A 19,750-nucleotide genomic window follows, 5' to 3' on the forward strand; every position below is an offset into this window, starting at 1 on the left:
TGAGTGAGTGACAGACACTGTTGGTGTAAAATGTTCACGATAATTAATGTTGAGCACAGAATAAATAACCAGCTGGAAGGTAAAGGGGAATTTCACAAGCACCATCCGAGGCAGTAGTAACACAGATGGGATTTCCGATATATGTGATATTTTCAATGTTCCTTATCCACTCAAGGCTTCAGAGAGCATGCACGCTAGCTCACTGGGGCGTGGATGACACAGGTGTGGCCCTGAGCAGTCACCCGAAACACAGCGACGTCTCCTTGGTGCCGTGAGGCACACTGCAGATGCTCACCCAACAAAGCGAGAACTACTGCTTGTCTCTTCCCCACACTGCCACTTAAAAACCTCTCCACGCACATTTCTTACAAGCCCACAGATTCAGCTGTTAGGGACTCCTCTTTGTAGCTCCATTTTTGTTACTTCCTTCAGATACTGGGCAGACTCGCTGCTTCTCTCCACCTTCGCTTGCAGCCAGGCTCACGGCAAGCCCATGTGCTCCTGCTTAGCAACTCCTGCCAGGCAGTCAGGAGAAGAAGAACCTGGGGCAGAACCACCAACACCTTCCATCAGGGCAAAACCGGTGCAACTCTTCCAGCTGTTCCCTGACTCTCATCTGTCAGCGGCCACACTGGCTTTCACAGCATCTCTCTTGACTGAGACGTCGCGGTGTCTCTGAGTAGATTTAGAACCTTCTGGTAAGTGTCCAGGACGGCCTGAGCGGTGGGTCTCTCTGCAGGCACCTGGCTCTTACACGCCTTGTGAATGTCAAACAGGTGGAATCGGACCATGTCGCTCCCTTCCACATGCCCCAGAAGGAAACTGGAGACATCAGGAATCTTCCAGATGTCGCTCTTCTCGTCATACGTGGGCATGAGGTCGTCCTGGAAGGGCACGTCCTCTCCAAAGGGCCACAGCTGCTCTGGGGCCACGAAGTCCCCATGGAGCTCCCGGTGGCCACACTTCACCAGGGCCCCGGAGCTGTGGTTCACCAGGGGCAGGGCGTCCAGGTCGTTGAGCACGATGCTGAAGTTGGCGGTCAGCAGGTACTGGGACAGGGTCTTGGGCAGGTCACTGGAGTCGCACATGACCAGCGTGCCCAGGGGGCTGCGGTGCAGGAAGTCGAGGATGGCCACGTAGCCCAGGGCCAGCTGCAGCCTGTGCTGCCACGTGTTCAGGCGGCGGTACTTGGTGAGGTTCAGTGTCGCCTCCAGGTTGCCCAGGGAGCCCAAGGGGTGGTACTCGGTGAGAATGGTGTCGTCGTCCTCGCAGTAGCCCAGCAGCGTGACCACGTGCTCGCTCTGCAGTGCCTGTAGCATCCGCAGCCCGTGCAGGAAGTCGTCTCTCACCTCCGGCCTAGTAAGCCGTGACAAGGCCACCTTGCGCTCCTTCCACTCGGACAGAAACACCTGGAACAAAGCCACAGAAAACGTCAACCCGGAACCCTCAGCAGCTGGTGAGCTGGGAAGCAGCTGCTTTGAGGTGCTGGCTGCGGTGCAGAGGATGCACAGAGTCAAGCGTGGGCTGTTCCACAGACTCACTTGGGAGCCGGACCAGATGCTGGGTGAAGGCTCGGCCCGCAGGCGGTGGGGCAGCTGGCCTGGGAGCGGGTCTGTGGGATGACGGGCTTGCAAAGCAGATGTGGAGAAGGGGGTTCATTCCCCGGAGAGGGGGCTGCACGTGCAAAGACGGGGAGGGGAAAGGCTGGGGAAGGGGCGAGTGGAAAGCTGGAGAACCCCGAGTAGGGAGAGAGTCCAGCCAGCCCACCGCACACACCAGCACTGCCACTCGCTTTAAAAGGTGCAGAGTAAAGCACAGATAGGAATGGCTGTACGTAGGGAACACGCCTTTAACACGGTCATGGTTTTCCATGACTTTGGCTGGAACAGCAGAAGCTGAAATGACGCACTCCACCCTAGGCCAGCCGTCCTGACACCGCCAGCCGGCGAGCAGCTGCCCCGCACAGCTGTGCACTCACACTTCTATCACAGGGAAAGAAGTAAGAACCACTGACCCGCTGCTCGAGTCCCCAAAGGGAAGGCAGGGGTTGGAGAGGAGAAAACAGCCTCCAGGTCAGGACCCGGCTGCCCGGGCTGAGCTGGACCCTGTGGCCCATGTCCCTTTGGCTTCCATGTCTTCATAGTTAAAATAAAGGTTATGGTAGCAAGCGGGGGTGTAGTTTTCTAGAGACTTTGGCACTTAAATTAAAGGCAATAACCCAAAATATATAAAAAGCTCCAGAAATAAAAATCCAGCATTATTTATCAAAGCCTAACTGGAACCTGTCCACCCATCAACAACTGGGAAGTGCTCCAGTTACGCAGGGCCACTCAGGGAAGGTTATGGGTGCAGCCCACTGCAGATGCTATCGGATGGGGTTTTCACAGATACAAGCAATGTGACACATGAAAAGGACACAGTGTTTTTATATTATTGTTCTAACTGCATAAAACAAAATTACACAGAAATCTAAGGACGTTTTCTGTTCTCTTTACATGCTTCCCGCCACCCCCCCAACTTTATATCTTTTGGTATAACAAGAAAGAATATATAATACTCTAATATTTTAAAACATTTTTTTAAGGAACTAAAAAATACATTAAATGGAGGAGGTAGGCTGGAGGACTACAAAAATTTACTGTGGGCCTGAGAAGGAAGGTTAATTAACAGAAAAACCTACGAAACTGTCGCCGTTGATCATTTATTCAAACAGTTGTCTTTTAAGACATTCTCCAAAACCCAAATCTGAGAAATTTCACTATAGATAATTTCTACTAAGAAGTCAAGTTGCCCTCGCTGCTGGAATCACTGTATGTTTCGTGAATACATTTCTTAAATTTTAATATAGAACACATTTTCTTCTCTTCACAGAGCTGCACAAGCACTGAATTTGATCTCTGACTCCAGTATAAAAATCCTGTTTCTGTTGAGATCCATCACTCCCTTGGGCTCCCCTTCCCCTCACTGGCAACTAGCTTTTTTTTTCCATATAAAATGGGGATCACTAAAGAGAAGCCGCTATGGTTTTTTTATACATTTATTCCACAAGAAATGCGGGAGAGCTTCAGCCACAGGCCTCATGACTTCCCCCCAAACCTCGCTTACATCTCATTCACTTTTGTGCCTCAGATAAATGAAAAGATGAAATACTACTGATGTTTATTATCAAATATTATTAGTCTTTGAGATCTCTCACAAATATCTGAAACCTCCAATATTACATACTTGCAAGTCAGGGGTTAAGAATCATTTCTCAGCAATCTACCTTTTTAAAAATATTATAAAAATAATCATGAATACTCTTGATAAAAGTTCAAATACGGAGGGAGTAGAACTCCTTCCTCTGAATTTAATCCCCAGCCCAAAGGAAACTAGTTAACTGTTTGACTAGTAATGTTCCAGACATTTTTCTATGCTTTTACACATATTAATATCCATTTATAAAATAGCACTTGAGTTTGTTATATAAAATGGTACTATAATATATAGAGAGAGAGATTCAGGTCATTCTTTTTAAAGCTTCATAACATTTCATAGTATGGGTGTACAACCTATACTGGTGTATGTTAGGTAAGATTTTGCAGAAGACCTTTTTTTTTTAAACTGAAGTATAATAAAAATTCATTAAATTTGGGACAGATGCTGTCAGGGTGGCTTGGGTTCCTTTTTCTACACAGTTCTGTAATTTTACATAGGCATTTACTATGACCTTATGTAATCTATTTTTAAAGAATTGATATATATCTAAATTATTTCCCACTTATTTCCTGTTAACAACAGTGCTACAGTGAATAGCCTTATATTCACATCTCTGTGCACATGTGCAGATGTTTTCATAAGTTAGGGAAGTAGACGGATCACTGAATGAACACTATGTACCATCGCACCCTTCAGAGTCTGGGCCAACATGCACTTTCACCAATCATGTATGAATCTTACGTTCTAGCCTCAACCACACTGCTGCTGCTGCTGCTAAGTCGCGTCAGTCGTGTCTGACTCTGTGCGACCCCATAAACGGCAGCCCACCAAGGTCCTCTGTCCCTGGGATTCTCTAGGCAAGAACAGTGGAGTGGATTGCCATTTCCTTCTCCAATGCACGCATGCATGCTAAGTCGCTTCAGTTGTGTCCGATGCTGTGCAACCCTATGGACAGCAGCCCTCCAGGCTTCTCTGTTCACAGGATTCTCTAGGCAAGAATACTGGAGTGGGTTGCCATTTCCTTCAACCTTACTAAGTGTTACCAATCTACTGGATGAAAATCATTTCCCTGTTTTCAACTGTATTCTCCTGACTAACTCATCCCTGGGCATTTCTGTGCGTCTTCTGTGGAAAGTCTGATCACTGTCCTTCATACTATCTCCTCTAGGGTTGTTTGCTTCGTGCTTATTAATTTCTAGGAGCTCTTTATATATTATTCATGTGATCCTTATTTAAATGTAAAGACAAATTTTAGAAAATAATGGTCCTTTGCAGTACAAAGTCTAATCTGTCTTCATTTAACAAGGTACTTATGTCAATTAAAAAAACTGAAGGAAATCCCTGGCCATGTGAAATTTACATTCTAGTGCAGGAGGCACACGATAAGAGAAAATAAACAGGAAGTGTGTAAAGTCCACTGGAAGGTAAAATATGCTTTGGAGAATAATTAAGCAGGGAAGGGGGAGAATTTATAACTTTATTAGTTTGGGGAAGCTCTCGCTGGGGTGATACTCAAACAGGAAGCTGACAGAGGTGGAGGAAGGAGCCAAGGGGCTTCTGTGGACCACATCCCAGGCAGGAAGGATGGCAGGGCAATGGCCTCTGGAGATGCGTCCACAGCCTGCCGTGATAGAGCAGCGAGGGGTCAGGGGGTGGGGAGTGGAGCCAGAGCAGAGGAGGGACACCGCTGCCCGTGGCCACACACACGCCACTCCAACGGCGGCGAGAGCAGCTGAAGTGGGCCACAGCAGAGGCAGAGAGCCCCATCTGGAGGATATGGAGACAGGCAGGCACCAGGCACGGAGCCCTGGCTCGGGAGGGGACAAGGCAGAAGCCTCGGAAAGGCCAACTCCTAGCTCTCTCCCACATGCAGAGACACTGCACCCTGCTGAGGGGCTGCGCGTGGACATGGACACAGGGGCATGAGAGGGGTGCCTCCCGGGGTGGGGAAGAGAGAAACTCTGGGATTAACACACATGTGCCACTAAATATAAAAGGGATAACCAACAAGACTCTACCGTAGAGCTCACTATTCTGTAATAACCTATATGGGCAAAGAACCTGAAGGACAGATGAGTAACTGATTTCACTGTGCTGTACGACTGACACTAACACCGTAATGTAAATCAGTAACACCCCAATATAAAATTAAAATTGAACTTAAAAGAAAAAGGGGGCCTCCTGGCCGTGGTGTGAGTAGCTGGGTGGTGGGGAGAAGGGAGGAGGCTGAGGGGATGGTCTGTGACACACCTAGAGTGAGAAGTCTTTCAACAGCCAAGGTGTGGGGGAGGCAGGGGATAGAAAAGGCCCGAGTTCACCAGCGGATAAAGGTAGGGATGGGGCCGGATGACGCCACCCAGGCATCGGCACAGAGGAGGAGAGAGGTCCCAGATGAGGAGGCGGCCGGAGGGTGGACACTGCGTTTTCACACATCTGTGCTCCAGCCAGCCTTCCACATGAAAAACATCACATCCATCCCTTTCTGGGGTTACACAAAGCTGGAGGGCGCCAGAGGAAGAGAAATAACCGAATCGGTTCTTCTGATGGGCGCCAACCCAAGCGCTCTGCCTCTGTAAAGGACCTTTTCACACCGTTCATGGGGTTCTCAAGGCAAGAATATCAAGTGGTCTGCCACTACTTTCTCCAGTGGACCACGTTTTGTCAGAAGTCTCTACCATGACCCGTCCGTCTTGGGTGGCCCTACAAGGCATGGCTCGTAGTTTCACTGAGTTAGAGAAGGCTGTGGTCCATGTGATCAGTTTGATTAGTTTTCTGTGATTGCAGTTTTCAGTCTGTCTGCCCTCTGATGGAGAAGGATAAGAGGCTTATGGAAGCTTCCTGATGGGAGAGACTGACTATGGGGGAAACGGATCATAGATAAAGCAAGAAAGTTCCAGATAAACATCTACTTCTGCTTTACTGATTACGGCAAAGCCTTTGACTGCGTGGATCACAACAAACTGGAAAATTCTTCAAGAGATGGGAATACCATACCACCTTACCTGCCTCCTGAGAAATCTGTATGCAGGTCAAGAAGCAACGGTTAGAACTGGACATGGAACAATGGACTGCTTCCAAATTGGGAAAGCAGCACATCAATGCTGTATATAGTCACCCTGCCTATTTAACTTATATGCAGAGTATAACATGCAAAATGTGAGGCTGGATGAAGCACAAGCTGGAATCAGGATTGACAGGAGAAATATCAATAACCTCAGATATGCGGATGACACCACCCTTATGGCAGAAAGCGAAGAGGAACTAAAGAGCCTCTTGATGAAGGTGAAAGAGGAGAGTGAAAAAGTTGGCTTAAAACTCAACATTCAGAAAACTAAGACCATGGCATCTGGTCCCATGACTTCATGGCAAATAGATGGGGAAACAATGGAAACAGTGACAGACTTTATTTTCTTGGGCTTCAAAATCACTGCAGATGGCGACTGCAGCCATGAAATTAAAAGACGCTTGCTCCTTGGAAGAAAAGCTACGACAAAACCAGACAGCATATTAAAAAGCAGAGACATTACTTTGCCAACAAAGGTCTGTTTAATCAAAGCTATGGTTTTTCCCACAGTCATGTATGGATGTGGACCATCAAGAAAGCTGAGCGCCGAAGAATTGATGATTTTGAACTGTGGTGTTGGAGAAGACTCTTGAGAGTCCCGTGGACAGCAAGGAGATCCAACCAGTCCATCCTTAAGGAAATCAGTCCTGAATATTCATTAGAAGGACTGATGCTGAAGCTGAAACTCCAATACTTTGGCCACCTGATGCAAAGAACTGACTCATTAGAAAAGACCCTGATGCTGGGAAAGACTGAAGGCAGGAGAAGGGGACAACAGAGGATGAGATGGTTGGATGGTATCACCAACTCGATGGACATGAGTTTGAGCAAACTCATGATGGTGATGGACAGGGAGGCCTGGCATGCTGCAGTCTGTGGGGTCCCAAAGAGTCAGACACAACTGAATGACTGAACTGAACTGAAAGTACCTTGGTTTTAAAGGACAAAAGCAGCAGCTGTGAAAACTACTGGAGGTCTGTGAGGCGGGCACACGGAGGCTGCCAGAGAGGAGGATGCCCACGAGGGAGGCGTGGGGGCAGCCGGTGGATGGAAGGTCAGGAGGCCGCCCTGGGCCCCACCCTACACAGGCCCTGGGGTCCCAACGTGGGCAGGACAGATGCACTCAGGATACTTGTGCCATGAGGGCAAATTTCAGGCAAAGAAACAAAGCCTCAGTAACAGCCCTTGAGTGCCCTTCACCTTAACAAACAAACCACACTGCACACTGCTAAACCTAGTGGGAGTCTGCTGAGATCCCCTGAAATCACGTCTGTCCTAAACAACAACCTGGCATCACCAAAGCTACTCAAAGACATCCTTCAGGGTAAAAACCAATGCCGAAAATGTTCTGAGTGAGCACAATAACACAGAAACAAGTGGGGAGCCACAGGGTCCTTCTTCGAAGGAGACAGAAGTTACCCGGCTTCAGGTGCTTCTCTACTACCTCCCTCCCTGGCGACTTCTTCACGGCCCACTGCTGTCAACACTGACCCAAATCTATACCTCCCCCTACCCCGAGTGCCAGGTTTTACACCCAGCGGCCGGGCCACCTCAAGCGCACACAGGACCTTCCCGGCACCACTGACCCTGTCCCTCAGCTGCCCGGGCCAGGCACCTCCGTCACCCTGTCCCTTACACCCCACGGCCAGTATAACGGGATGGCCCGCGGCCTCCTCCTGGCAGGGACAGCCAGAACCCACTGATTCCTCACCGGATCTGGTCGGGCTGCAGCTGCCTGTCCCCATGCTCCCCACCCAGGCCGGCACCACCCCCCCCACTGCATGCAGGAGCAGCGTGCCCAAGGCTGGGAGCCCCCCGGGGCCCTCACCTCTTATTCCTTCCTTGCATCCTGCCTCTGGTCCCCAGACAGCCAGGCAAGGCCTCAGCTCGTCCCCGGGTTTCCTGCTGGAGCCTTGTCCCCAGATACCCACTACCACCTTGACCCCCCGGGATGACAAGCCCACGGCTCTCTTCCTTGCCCCAAGGGCAAGTTTCAGCCAAAGAAACAAAATCTCAGGGCAATGGCCTTTTCGTCACCCTTCATTTTAATGAACAAGCCACATCCTTAACTGACTTCTAGAGTCATCCTGCCTCAGTTAACATGGGCACAACCGCTGCTGAAACAGCCCATGAGACCAGGCTCTGGAGGCTTCTAATGAGAACTGAATTGGCCCCTTTGGGTTCTCTTTTTAAAGTAAAAATTTTCTTAATCAATGTAATAGTATGCTGATATAAATCACAGCAATATCTTTTTCCATCTGTCTCCTGGAATAATGGAAATAAAACAGAAATAAACAAATGGGACCTACTTAAACTCAAAAAACTTTTGAATAGCAAAGGAAACAATAAACAAAAGGCAAAGACAAGCCACAGACTGGGGGAAAATATTTGCAAATGATGTGACCGACAAGCGATTAGTCTCCAAAACTTATAAACAGCTTGCTCGCATGACACTTAACGGCATCAAAACAAACCTCCGGGGCCTCCTGGTGGATCAGTGGTAGAGAATCCATCTGCCAGTGCAGGGGACATGGGTTCAATCCCTGGTCTGGGCAGATTCCACATGCCTCGGGGCAACTAAGCCCGTTGCGCCACAACTGCTGAGCCTGTGCTCTAGAGCCGGCGTGCCTAGACCTCTGTTCTGCACCAAGAGAAGCCACTACAAGAAGCCCGTCACCCCAACCAGAGCTGCCCCCACTCACCGGAACGAGAGAAAGCCCACGCCCTGCAATGAAGACCCAGCGCAGCCCCCAAAAATAAACAAACAAAATGAATTTTTAAAAAAAGACATAGATAATAAACACATAAAACGGATAACCAACAAGGACCTCCTGTACAGCACAGGGAACTCTGCTCAGTGGTATGTGGCAGCCCGGATGGGAGGGGAGCTGGGGGAGAATGGATACATGGATACGTGCAGCTGAGTCCCTTTGGTGTTCATCTGAAACTATCACAACGCTGTTAATTGTCTACACTCCAAGGTAAGATGAAAAGGTTTTGAAAAACAGCACCGTACAGCTGGAAAAATAAGAACCAGAAAAACTTGCCCCAAACCCTCCTTCAGCATTGCACGATTTCTATCATTTTTATACTTTTACGGATGTAATCGTGCAGATAGGACAGCCTCTGGCACAGCTTTCCATTTTGCTTTTCTACTTAGGACAGCATTCTCACGCTGTGACACAGGCTTCCTAACGACCCCTGTTGACCGCGGAACACCCTGCAAGGGGGTGGGCCCACCCTTTACAGGGATGGCGTCCCGCAGTGAGGTTTCTGGGGTGAGCCGGCGCCCTCCCCCGGGCTGCCTGCCCCCTTGACGGTGGGCGCGACTCACCGTCTTCACGGCTCCCTCCCCGACGCGCTTCAGAGGCCTCACTTCTGTCCTCAGCTGCTCGCAGGACAGCCACGGGGAGCAGGTGGTCACCTGCCCCATGCTGAAGTGGCCGGGCGGGCAGCGGCCGGGCTGCACCGCGGGGCCGCGGGGTGTGGTGACGAGCCGGTCGAGGCAGAGGTAGAGGAGGACGTTCATGAGCGCCATGGACAGCAGCAGCCCCACGGCCGGCGGCAGCTCCCTGGGCGCGGGCCCCTTCCTGCCCTCCAGGGGCCTCGTCTCCATGGCGCTGCACTCCGCAGGCCCCTCAGACGGAGGCCCCTCAGACGGAGACACGAGGTGCGGTCACAGCCCAGCCGGTCTCAGGAAGGACGGAGGGGCCAGGGCTGCCGTGAGCATCTGGGTTTGAGAGAAGCAGCCACGGGTCGCGTGCCCGATACCTGCAGGGTCGAGCAGAAGGCAGCCTTGGGCCTGTCCGGCCGTGTTTCTGTCTCCCCACAGCCGCCTGCACTGAGGACAGGCTAGCACCGTGCAGCTAGCAATGCTAAGAGGAAAGCAAACCGTGGCTCTGGAGACAGCAGGGGAGAGAGAAGCTGGGCTGGGGGCTGTCTGGGATGCTGAGGGGCTGGGATGCTCCTTGGGAGGTGCTCAGAAGCCCCCTAACGCTTTTAAGAAGCAAAGGTGTGAAAGGGTGCCCTGGGAGGTTGGTGGGGGAGGCGGTGGTGGGAGAGGCGGTGGTGGGAGAGGCTGGGTGGGAGGCCCGGCCGGAAATCAGGATGAGCGCTGATGAGAACGCAGGCGGCCTGACGGGGGTGAGGCAGGGGCGCAGGTGACTCTCGACGGCCCGGGAGCAGGTGTGGGTCCGGCGCTAGGCAGGAGCTGCTGCCTGGCCGCAGAGGGGCGGCGAGGGGCGGGAACGAACCTGCATGTCGGGCGGGGGGCCCTCCAGGAGCCTGGGATGGACGCAGGTTGCCACCCATAGGGAGCAGCCAGAGCAGAGGAAGCGGGCTTAGCCACAGCATGGGGCATGTGACACAGTGACTGACGGACCCTGGGTCTCGGGGCCGAGGACACAGTGACGCGAAGCCTTACCTGCCGGGAGGGCCTTCCTTCCCGCTCAGGTTTCTGGCCAGACTCCTGGGTCGGTCAAGGCTCCGGCTGGCCCTGTGCGCTGGTTTGAAAGCGCTCTGCCTCTAAGTACCAAAGAGGAGGTCTGCTGAATTTTGAATAAGACTCATGACTCTGCACACAGACAAACGGCCACAGTCTAAGCAGCCCCCTTCCCCAGGCCCTCCCGGCCAGGGGTCTCCCAGGCTCCCGATCTCCAGGGCGGTACAGGGGAGCCGGCAGCCCAGGCCTCCCTGCCAGCCACCCTCTGTCCCTGGCCGCTCCCCTGACCCCCATCACTCCTTCCTGGAACTCACTCCTCCCACACATCTTAGGCAGCCTGTACATGCCCTACTGCGGGCACTGCCAAGCGTCAGGCCACCCTCTTTGAACGATGCCTGCCTTCTCACTGCAAACTGTTCTCTGCAAGTACAGACAAGCAGAAAGTCTGCAGCCCCAGGACCTGGCAGGGAGCTTGACGCCTTCACTCTTGTCTGGAGCAACTAAGTCGCTTTGCCTGGAGAAGCCACTTCTGACCCAGAGTTGGTCTGTGTCTCTGATCCAGAGTTGAGCACAGGAATACAGCCATTATTTTGTAGTAACTTTTAAGTGGAACATAAGCTTTAAAAATATGGAGTCATTATGTTGTATGCTTGAAACTAACAAAATAGTTTAAATCACCTATAATTCAATTGAAAATCTAGGCTGAGATGTAATTCACATACTATAAATTTGAGGTTATCACCTCACACCTGTCAGAATGGCCATCACCAAAAAAGACAAGAGATAACAAATGTTGGTGAGGATGCGAAGAAAAGGAACACTCTGACACTGTTGGTGGGAACATAAATTGGTGCAGCTGCTATGGAAAGCCATGTGAAGGTGCCTCAAAACACTAAACTTAGAACCATCATATGATCCAGCAATCTCACTCCTGGGTGCATATCCAAAAAAAAATCCCTACTAATTTGAAAAGATACATGCACCCCTATGTCCATAGCATCATTATTCACGATAGTCAAGACATGAAAGGAACGGTGTCTGTCAACAGAGAATGAATGAAGATGCTGTATTTTTATGTATATATATATATAAAATCTTAACATGAAAAGATAAAAAAACACTTCCCAAACTCAACCCTCCCCCCTCAGATCCGCTCTCTTCAGTGCTCGCAATCTCATAAGTGCCAGCTGTCACCTCCCAGTGACCAGGCTGCAGGCGTCAGCAGTGACAGCGCTTCTGCTGAGCAGGGACTGTCAGAGGGGAGGGGCTCGTCTCAGCCACACCACCCTGGACATGCCAGACCACATCTCCCCTCCGAAGCTAAGCGGTGTCAGGCTGGGTTAGTAGGTGGATGGGAGAAGGGAGGACTCTGCCACGGGTCAGTGTACTTTGCCCTGATCGGAAGAGAATGCAGGGCTTCCATCATCTCTGCTGTCACTGCGAGGAGTTCAGGGACCCCTGGCTCTGCTCCAGGCTCACTCAAGCCCCTCCTCTCTGGGACGAGGTGGGGTGCTCACCCACGGCCCGGGTCCTGCCAGCAGCGCCCAGTGACGGCCCGGGCATTGTCTGCTCACCGTCCTCGAGATCCCGGGCCCACATCTTTCTCTACAGCGCCCTCCTTCCAGGCGTCTCCCAGGACTCCGGTGGATGCGACGACAACATTCACCACTCCGGCCTCACAGTCTCCGGAGCGTCTTCCCTCAGTGCCTGATTCTTAGAAGCTGACCTACAAGAAACAGGCAAAACCCCTGCTGTCTCTCCTCTGCGGCATTTAAAGCGACCAAGAGTGTCTCAACTTAGACCTGAGGTCAGAGGCCAGAAGAACTTTTTCCCGTAAAGGGCCAGACAGTAAAAGTTCAGCTTTAGGGGCCAGAGCGGTAATCGAGGGACCACAGCACTGGGACGTGCGGGGCGTGCAGCGGCCGTGCAGAGCGACCGGGGGACAGTCACGGTCCCTCCATCCGGCCGCCAGAAGCAGCCAGGACCTCCTGCACCAGTGGGCGAGTGTGGCTTTCCTCCAGCAAGACTCTGCTCACAGACACTGGGATTCGAGCCTCACGTCACAAAAGACTGTTTCTTTGATTTCTTTCCCCCAGTATTTAAAAACATGAAAGGAATCCTTAGCTCATGGGCCACCCAAGAATGGGTGGCGGGAAGAGCAGCTAGTCGGCCTGCCTCAGGGGATGGCATCCCTCGAGTGATGTCGCGGGCCCCTCTTCCATTCGCCTTCCACGTGGTCTCATCCACGCACACGACTCAGGCAGCCACGGTCACGTCAATGGTTTCTAGCCTCTGCTGTAACCTGGCTCTTTCTCCTAAAGCATCACTCAGCCGGGGACCCTTCAAGGTCTGGGACGTCCACAACTGAATTCTCCCTCCAGTCGCCAGCATGCCTGCCACTCAGGGGTCCCCACTGTGAGGGGGTCGCAACCAGGGAACTTGATGTCTCCCCCTCAAGCCCGACCGACCGTCACCATCAAGAGTCGCTTCTCCCCCCCGAAAGCTCCCAAATCTGCTCGCTCTCCCCTTCCCTCGCTTCTCCACCCCACCCCGGTCTAAGCATCTCCTACCTGCGCTTCTGCAACACTCTCCTACGGGCTCTAACACTGCTTTCTCTTTTCCAATCCATTCCCCGCAGCAAACAGGATCTCTTTTCTTCCCTGAAACATTGCAAGCACAGAAAAAGTGAAAACGGAGACCATGAGCAGCTGTCCAGCTCTGCCAGGTAACACTGCGTCCCCCTTTGTAAAGAAATAATGCCAACAGGGCTGAAGCCACGTAGCCCTTGCAGTCCTGTTCTGCTCCCTCCCAAGAAGTAACCCCCATCCTCAAGTGGGTGGGTCAGCGGTTCTTAACTGAGGTCCCTGCACCTGCAGCAGCAGCAGCAGGAGCATCTAGAACTTCTTAGAAACGCAAGTTGTTGAGTCCTCGCCCTGGACTTTCTGAATCAGAAACCCGGAGGTGGAGTCCAGACATCTGTGCTCACAAAGGTGACTCGGGCACCTGCCCAAGGTTCAGTTTCCACGCGTGCTTTTTATTTTCACCACATAGATGTGTGCCCCTAAGTAACAACACAGAACGCACCAATGCTTCCAAGCTTTACACAAGCGGCGCTGTCCTTGTAACCGCAGGGGCCTGGTTCCAGGACTCCCGTGAACACCGTCTGTGGGGGCTCAAGTCCCTCCTCTGAAATAGCACAGAGTCCCATATCAGGGATGCGGAATGCACGGAGCGCCAAGAGTACATCCTTGTAAACTTGCTTCTTTTAAAAGCCCAGCCTTACGTTTCCGAGGTTTTACCCAAGCGCATACATGAAACTCTAGTTCACTCTTGTGGACTGACTATACCACCGCTGGTGAAGCAGGTTTTGCACACACTTCCTGTGCCCGTGTGGAAGACCTCCTCTCTGGTATAAACAGTGAAGCACAAATTTTGTTACTCTTGGCTTTAAAAACATTTGACAGCCCCTCTCTGCCCTCAGGGGGTTTCCCTGGTGGCTCAGACAGTAAAGAACCTGCCTGCAAGGCAGGAGACCTGGGTCGGGAAGATCCCGTGGAGAAGGGAATGGCAACCCACTCCAATATCCTTGCCTGGAGAATTCCACAGACAAAGGAGGCTGGCGGCCTAGAGTCCAGGGGGCTGCAAAGGGTAGGCCATGAGTGAGCAACTAATACTTTCACTTTCTCTGCCCTCAGGCTAAAGTCCAGACTCTTGATACCTACCCCTCAAGATCAGCCTCCGTGCCCCTCTCCAGACCCAGCCCTGACCCCACCCCCCGCCCCCACCCTCCCCCCACCCCCCGCTCTCCTTATCCCTGCAGGCCCCCTTGCGGGATGCTGGTTCCTTTCTCCTTGAGTATGAGGTCGAGGACCCCTTGCCTGCTGCGTGTACCCAGGCTGGCAGGCGGCAGGATCCCTTACGCCCCCATCCTCACAGGTTCAGGCACCGCCTCCCTCTTCTGCGTCACTCCTCCCATGTCTGTGCCTGTGCTCCTTCTCTTCGCGGTGCCGGCGCCCTGTCGCTCTCATCCACCACCCGCTCCGCGGAGTGGAGCAGCCCCTCACCTCCTATTAATCCTACCCTGCACCTCCAGGGGTAGAGTCAGATCTTACAAGGTCTGAAGCTTACTTTGTTTTCTTTTGGAGGGACATCGCTTTCTTCTCTGCCACTCAAGGCTGCCAACCTCAGGACACGTTCACATCTTCGAATCTGCGCTGGATTCTCATCACCCTTTTAATGCATTTCTTGTCCACGTGACAGCCGTGCGCCTCACTAGCCTTTCAATGATCCCAAAGTCCCCTCAAGCACTTCTGAATCCCATCTCAGAAAGACACGCATCCAGAAGTTCAGCTACCATTTTGTGTCAGTCTGACACGGATTCTGTGAGCTAGATATAACTGCTATTATCCCCATTTTACAGATAAGAAAAACTGAGGCAGAGCGAATTACCCAAGGTGACTAAAACTGTACACAAAGAAGTCAAACTTTCTGGCCTCAAATTAACATTCTTCCTCTAAATCCTACAGCCTCAGACAATGGACTGAACTGAATACAGCTAGGTCACTGCAAGGATTAGGGGACCCATGCTGAGACCCTGAGACTGTCCATCCGCTTATTAAAGAAGTCTTTCACTCACCCCATCACCTGATTTGTTTGTTTGTTTTAAAGGCATATTTCTGGAGTAGGCTGCCCAGGGTTAAGGGATAAGGTTGTATGGCTGAGGGAATGTTCTTGCCCAGAAAAAAGCAAACTGATAGCGAAAGCTACTGATCAGGCACTGCTTAAGGCACACTGGATTTCTGACAATAATAATAAAAAACTGGTAACAGGAAAAGTGGAAACTACTGCTATACACTCACAGCTTAATTTTTAAAAAAGAAAGAGACGGCAGTGGGAGGGAGAAGCGTGAAGAAAAAGAAAAGCAATGGAACAAAATTGGTTTCTGCCATCTATAGAATATCTTTTACAACCAGAGAAGAAACGATTTCGTGCTCCACAACACAACTTTGGTTGTACCCCACGTTGCCAACAAAGCACAGGCACATCAATATAATTATTTTAAATATGCTGGATGCCTGCTTAGCCTTAAGGTTCTAAAGCAGAGATCAAGGGTGGAGAAGACGAGACCACCAAAGAACACGGCTCAACCCTGCTTTTTAAAAGTGGGGCAGCAGACGACTGCACCGGACTCAGAGCCGCCCCCGGAGGCAGGGGCAGCGCGCCGCCGACCACCTCTGCCGGAGGTGTCCGTCCCGGCGGAGTGTCCGTCGGCTCCAGTCAAGCGAGGGCGCCGGGCAGTACGCGGGCCAGCTGCCCCCGTTCTCGCCCGCAGCCCCTAGCCGCTCGCCGGTTGCACGCGCGGCTCCGGGAGCGGGCTGGCGCGGCGCCTCTGCCACCCTATCTGCGGTCCCCTCCCACGGCCCGCCGCCCCTACCTGCGGTCCCCTCCCCCGCCCCCGAGTCCGCAGCCGCCCCTACCTGCGGTCCCCTCCTCCTGCCAGGCACGCGGGCTCCTGTGCCTGCGTGGCCGGAAGCGCTCCCGGTAGGACCAGCGCCAGGTTGCCCCACGGGCTCCGTCTCCCGCTACGCACGCGGAAACGCCGGAGGCCGGAACGCAAAGCAGGAGTCAGAGCGCACCCGGAACCAGCTCCCGCGCACTGGGCCGGCCCCTGTTCCGGCTGCTGCTCTCAAGTGCGAGGGTGGTGATGCGGCTGCGGGCTGGTGATGCGAGGGCGGGGCGGCAGCAATGAGGACCGGTACGCTCTAGACCCGCCCAGCGAAAAGCCCGGCTTCCAAAGGGTGGTCTTCCAGCCTGGTACCAAAGCTTCACGGCGCCAGGGAACGTTTTAGAAGTGCAAATTCTGGCCTGCATCCCAGACCCAGGGCTGGAGCCCAACGCTCTGGGCTTTACAGGCCTCCGAGGATGCCCATGCTGGGCGTGCACATTTGTTAAAGTGTGGCTTCATCCTGGAAAAACCCTAGGTGAATGAAGAAAAATGCACCCAGCTGAGCCGTGCACAGGAACGCACAGAACACACATGCGCGCACACCTCAGCATCTCCCAGTGTCCTCAGTTCGTGTGTTAGGAGCCACACTTACCTACATCTGGGGTTAAAACTTTGCAATGGATTTCAGATGACTCTCCACCACTTCACGATAATTAATAAGCTGCAACCCTTACAATGCCCATGTCTAGAACTGAAAAATAATCAAAACAAATTCATCGGATAGGTTCAATAGCAGAATGCAGATGACAGAGAAAAATGTCAGTGGACCTTAAGACAGATATATAGAAATGAATAGATACATAGAAATATAAATGAGCCAATTTGACCAATAGGAAAAAAATAGAAAAAAGAACAAAAGGCACTTGCTAGACAAGAACACTCTAACCTTCTTGCCATCGGAGTCCCACGGAAGATATTATTTGAAGGAATAATGGCTTAAAATATCGTAAGTTTGGTGAAAAACACAAATCTATGGAGTCAAGAAGCTGAGCAAACAGAATGAACCCAAAGATCTCCATTTCCAGACACATCAAAGTGAAATTACTAACACAAACTAAATATTTTGCAAGCAGAGACAGGACATGTACGTGAACAACCATTCTAAAGACGCAAGGTGGCATGGCATTTCTTAAGTGCTTAAGAATTGTAAACGCAGAATTCCATACCCCGAAAAAATACCCTTCAGGAATGAAGATGAAATAAAGACATTCTCAACTGAAGGAAAACTAAAGAGAATTTGCAACCATTGGAACTAATCTGAAAGAATTGCTGAAAGAAACTTCTTCAGACAAAAGAGAAATTATACCGGAAGGAAACTTGGAACATCAGGACTGAAAGAAAAGTAACAAAAATGGTGTGTCTTTGGGTAAATGTAATAAGACTACTCTTACTGAGTGATTCAAAATATGCTTGGTGGTTGAATGCAAAAAGTATAAAATTATCTGATGGGTGGTAATGAATCCACCTGCCAGTGCTGGAAATGTAGGTTTGATCCCTGAGTCGGGAAGATACTCTGGAGAAGGAAGTGGCAACCCACTCGTGTATTCTTGCCTGAAAAATTCCATAGACACAGGAGCCTGGTGCACTACAGTCCATGGGGTCACAAAGAATCAGACGCAACTGAGCACACACACAGGCTCGGTCTCTCAAAAGTTGGGGTCCCTGAGGTCAGAGATAGTAGCATCTTACTCTGTTTTCTAGCTCCAGATTTCCTTTATGTGCATCCAAGCAAGTGCTGTTTACCACATTTGAAGTTGAAAAACTCTGTTCAATCATTAATAAAGCAATAAACCTGTCACACGTTGACAAAAATAACATTTTATAAAACTTCTGCTTTCCAAAAAACCAACCAACCAATCAGGAAAATGGCTTTGCTTTACATTTTTGTAAATCTCTTTCATCTGACTTAATAGAAGATATCCCGATTCTCCTCTCTGGTGCTATATTCAGTCTGGTGCAATGTGATGTTTTGGGTTAAAGTACATGAAGAAAATTCACTCATACACACATACATAGTCGGAAAGGCAGTATTTTCATAGTGTTTTATGAAGCTGTATGTATCTTTGATACTACACCAAAATTTGACAAGTGGTAGTTTCTAAAAGGTTAGTTGCAGCGTGGAAATCTGCAACCTTATCAATGTACCTTTTGTGTGGTTACAGCTTGTAATATGAATGGATTGTTTACGCATGTGCAGTATCATAGATGGCTTGTTGGAAAATGTTGGTTCTATGGAGCTATATGGATCCACCAATTGTTGACACGTTTAACTATTCATTCTTGACTCAACAATGAATTAACTCATTAATATTACTTTGGTTTCATCAGAAGGGTCTGTAGGTACTGGGAAGCTGTCAGGCTCACTGTGGTAATTACAATTTTCCCTTGAAAGCACAAATTTTATGATTGGCAGCAAACAGTTGTTCAAGTACAAATGGCATAGCAAGAAGAGTGGCCTGTTTGGGGCCACAACAAATGTTTTTCTTCAAGACAACCAAAAAATATGCTTCCATTCAGTCACAGAAAATACTGAGAAGACAAGGAGTATTGTGAATAAAATATGTGCTTACTGATGAATCAAGCACATTGTTCAATGAGTGCAGGCAGTGAAGAATACAATGATGACTCAGTGCCACTGCCTTGATGTAAGCTAAGGCGCCAGCTGTGCAGATGGCAACACAGTGAAAGTATTACTGAACAACGATTCTGAGCTAGCAGCCCCCTGAGAGGCTAGCATGTTAATCGTTAATAGTCTAATGTTTATTAACATGTTAATAGTCCAACTTGTTAGTCCAATGAAAAAAAATGCACCCCCAGGTCTCTGTATCCAGCTGCCCATGAGGAGATGGCCCTCGTGAGGATTATCAAAATAAGTCACTGTACATTTAAACCATTGAGTCTCCTCACTTGACTCTATTGAGTCATCTAGTTAATACCTTTTGGTAAATGAATTGCCATCTAGATAAACATCAGGCAGAAAATGCCAAGTGGCTAGGCTGATGGAACTGCTTGGTCTGCCTGTTACATTTCTCAAAGTAAGTGAACTGCCATTATGCTTTTTATTAAAGTCTCTTATGAGGCTGTTGAGTCAGCAACCCTGAATCCAATCCATCTGGGGACACTGGTGAGGTAATTTCTGACAACTTTTCTATACAATTTTTGTTCCTTATGATGCCTTTTACCAGCATTCTTGCCTGGGAAATCCCAAGGACAGAGAAGCCTGGCTGGCTACAGTCCATGGGGTTGCAAAGAGCCGGACACAACTTAGTGACTGAAGAACGACACCTTTGAAACTGTCTATATAGGGATGATGCTTTATGAAAATTTCAAATATATAATCAGGGACTTTCAGAGTCTAAAAACAAAAACTGACAATAATACCCACAGGGTATTATTTTCTCCAGCAATTATTAAAATACTGTTATTGGCATTTCCCTGGCAGTCCCGTGGTTAGGACTTGGTACTTTCACTTCTGTGGCCGGGTGTAATCCTTGGTTGGGGAACTAATATCACACAAACTGACCCTTGGCCAGAAAAAAAA

General features: G+C 50.4%; 1 protein-coding gene across 3 annotated transcripts; it reads right to left on the bottom strand.

The window, feature by feature from the left end:
• Positions 1–18: 18 nt before the first annotated feature.
• On the bottom strand, positions 19–16,237 carry POMK (protein O-mannose kinase). Of its 3 annotated transcripts, none has more exons than XM_070364358.1 (7): positions 16,181–16,237; positions 13,788–13,889; positions 13,274–13,363; positions 12,278–12,429; positions 10,686–10,786; positions 9,597–10,033; positions 19–1,409 (listed from the first exon to the last, which is right to left on the bottom strand). In XM_070364358.1, the coding sequence occupies exons 6-7, from the start codon at positions 9,876–9,878 to the stop codon at positions 639–641; spliced, it is 1,053 nt and encodes a 350-aa protein (XP_070220459.1). In that variant the 5' UTR covers positions 9,879–10,033; positions 10,686–10,786; positions 12,278–12,429; positions 13,274–13,363; positions 13,788–13,889; positions 16,181–16,237; the 3' UTR covers positions 19–638. The 3 variants fall into 3 exon arrangements, with proteins under 3 accessions (XP_070220459.1, XP_070220460.1, XP_070220461.1); XM_070364359.1 differs by lacking the exon at positions 16,181–16,237 and adding an exon at positions 14,832–16,077; XM_070364360.1 differs by lacking the exons at positions 13,788–13,889; positions 16,181–16,237 and adding an exon at positions 14,832–16,077.
• Positions 16,238–19,750: the final 3,513 nt, after the last annotated feature.

The sequence above is a fragment of the Bos mutus genome, chromosome 27 (genome assembly GCF_027580195.1).
Source record: "Bos mutus isolate GX-2022 chromosome 27, NWIPB_WYAK_1.1, whole genome shotgun sequence".
Classification (NCBI taxonomy): Eukaryota; Metazoa; Chordata; class Mammalia; order Artiodactyla; family Bovidae; genus Bos; species Bos mutus.

Excerpts from the sequence above, each read along its gene's own strand:
- POMK (XM_070364358.1), bottom strand. The coding sequence starts at position 9,878 with ATGGAGACGAGGCCCCTGGAGGGCAGGAAGGGGCCCGCGCCCAGGGAG. Across the intron at positions 1,410-9,596 it reads GGGAGGGAGCCGTGAAGACG|GTGTTTCTGTCCGAGTGGAA; the intron begins GTGAGTCGCGCC and ends GCTTTGTTCCAG.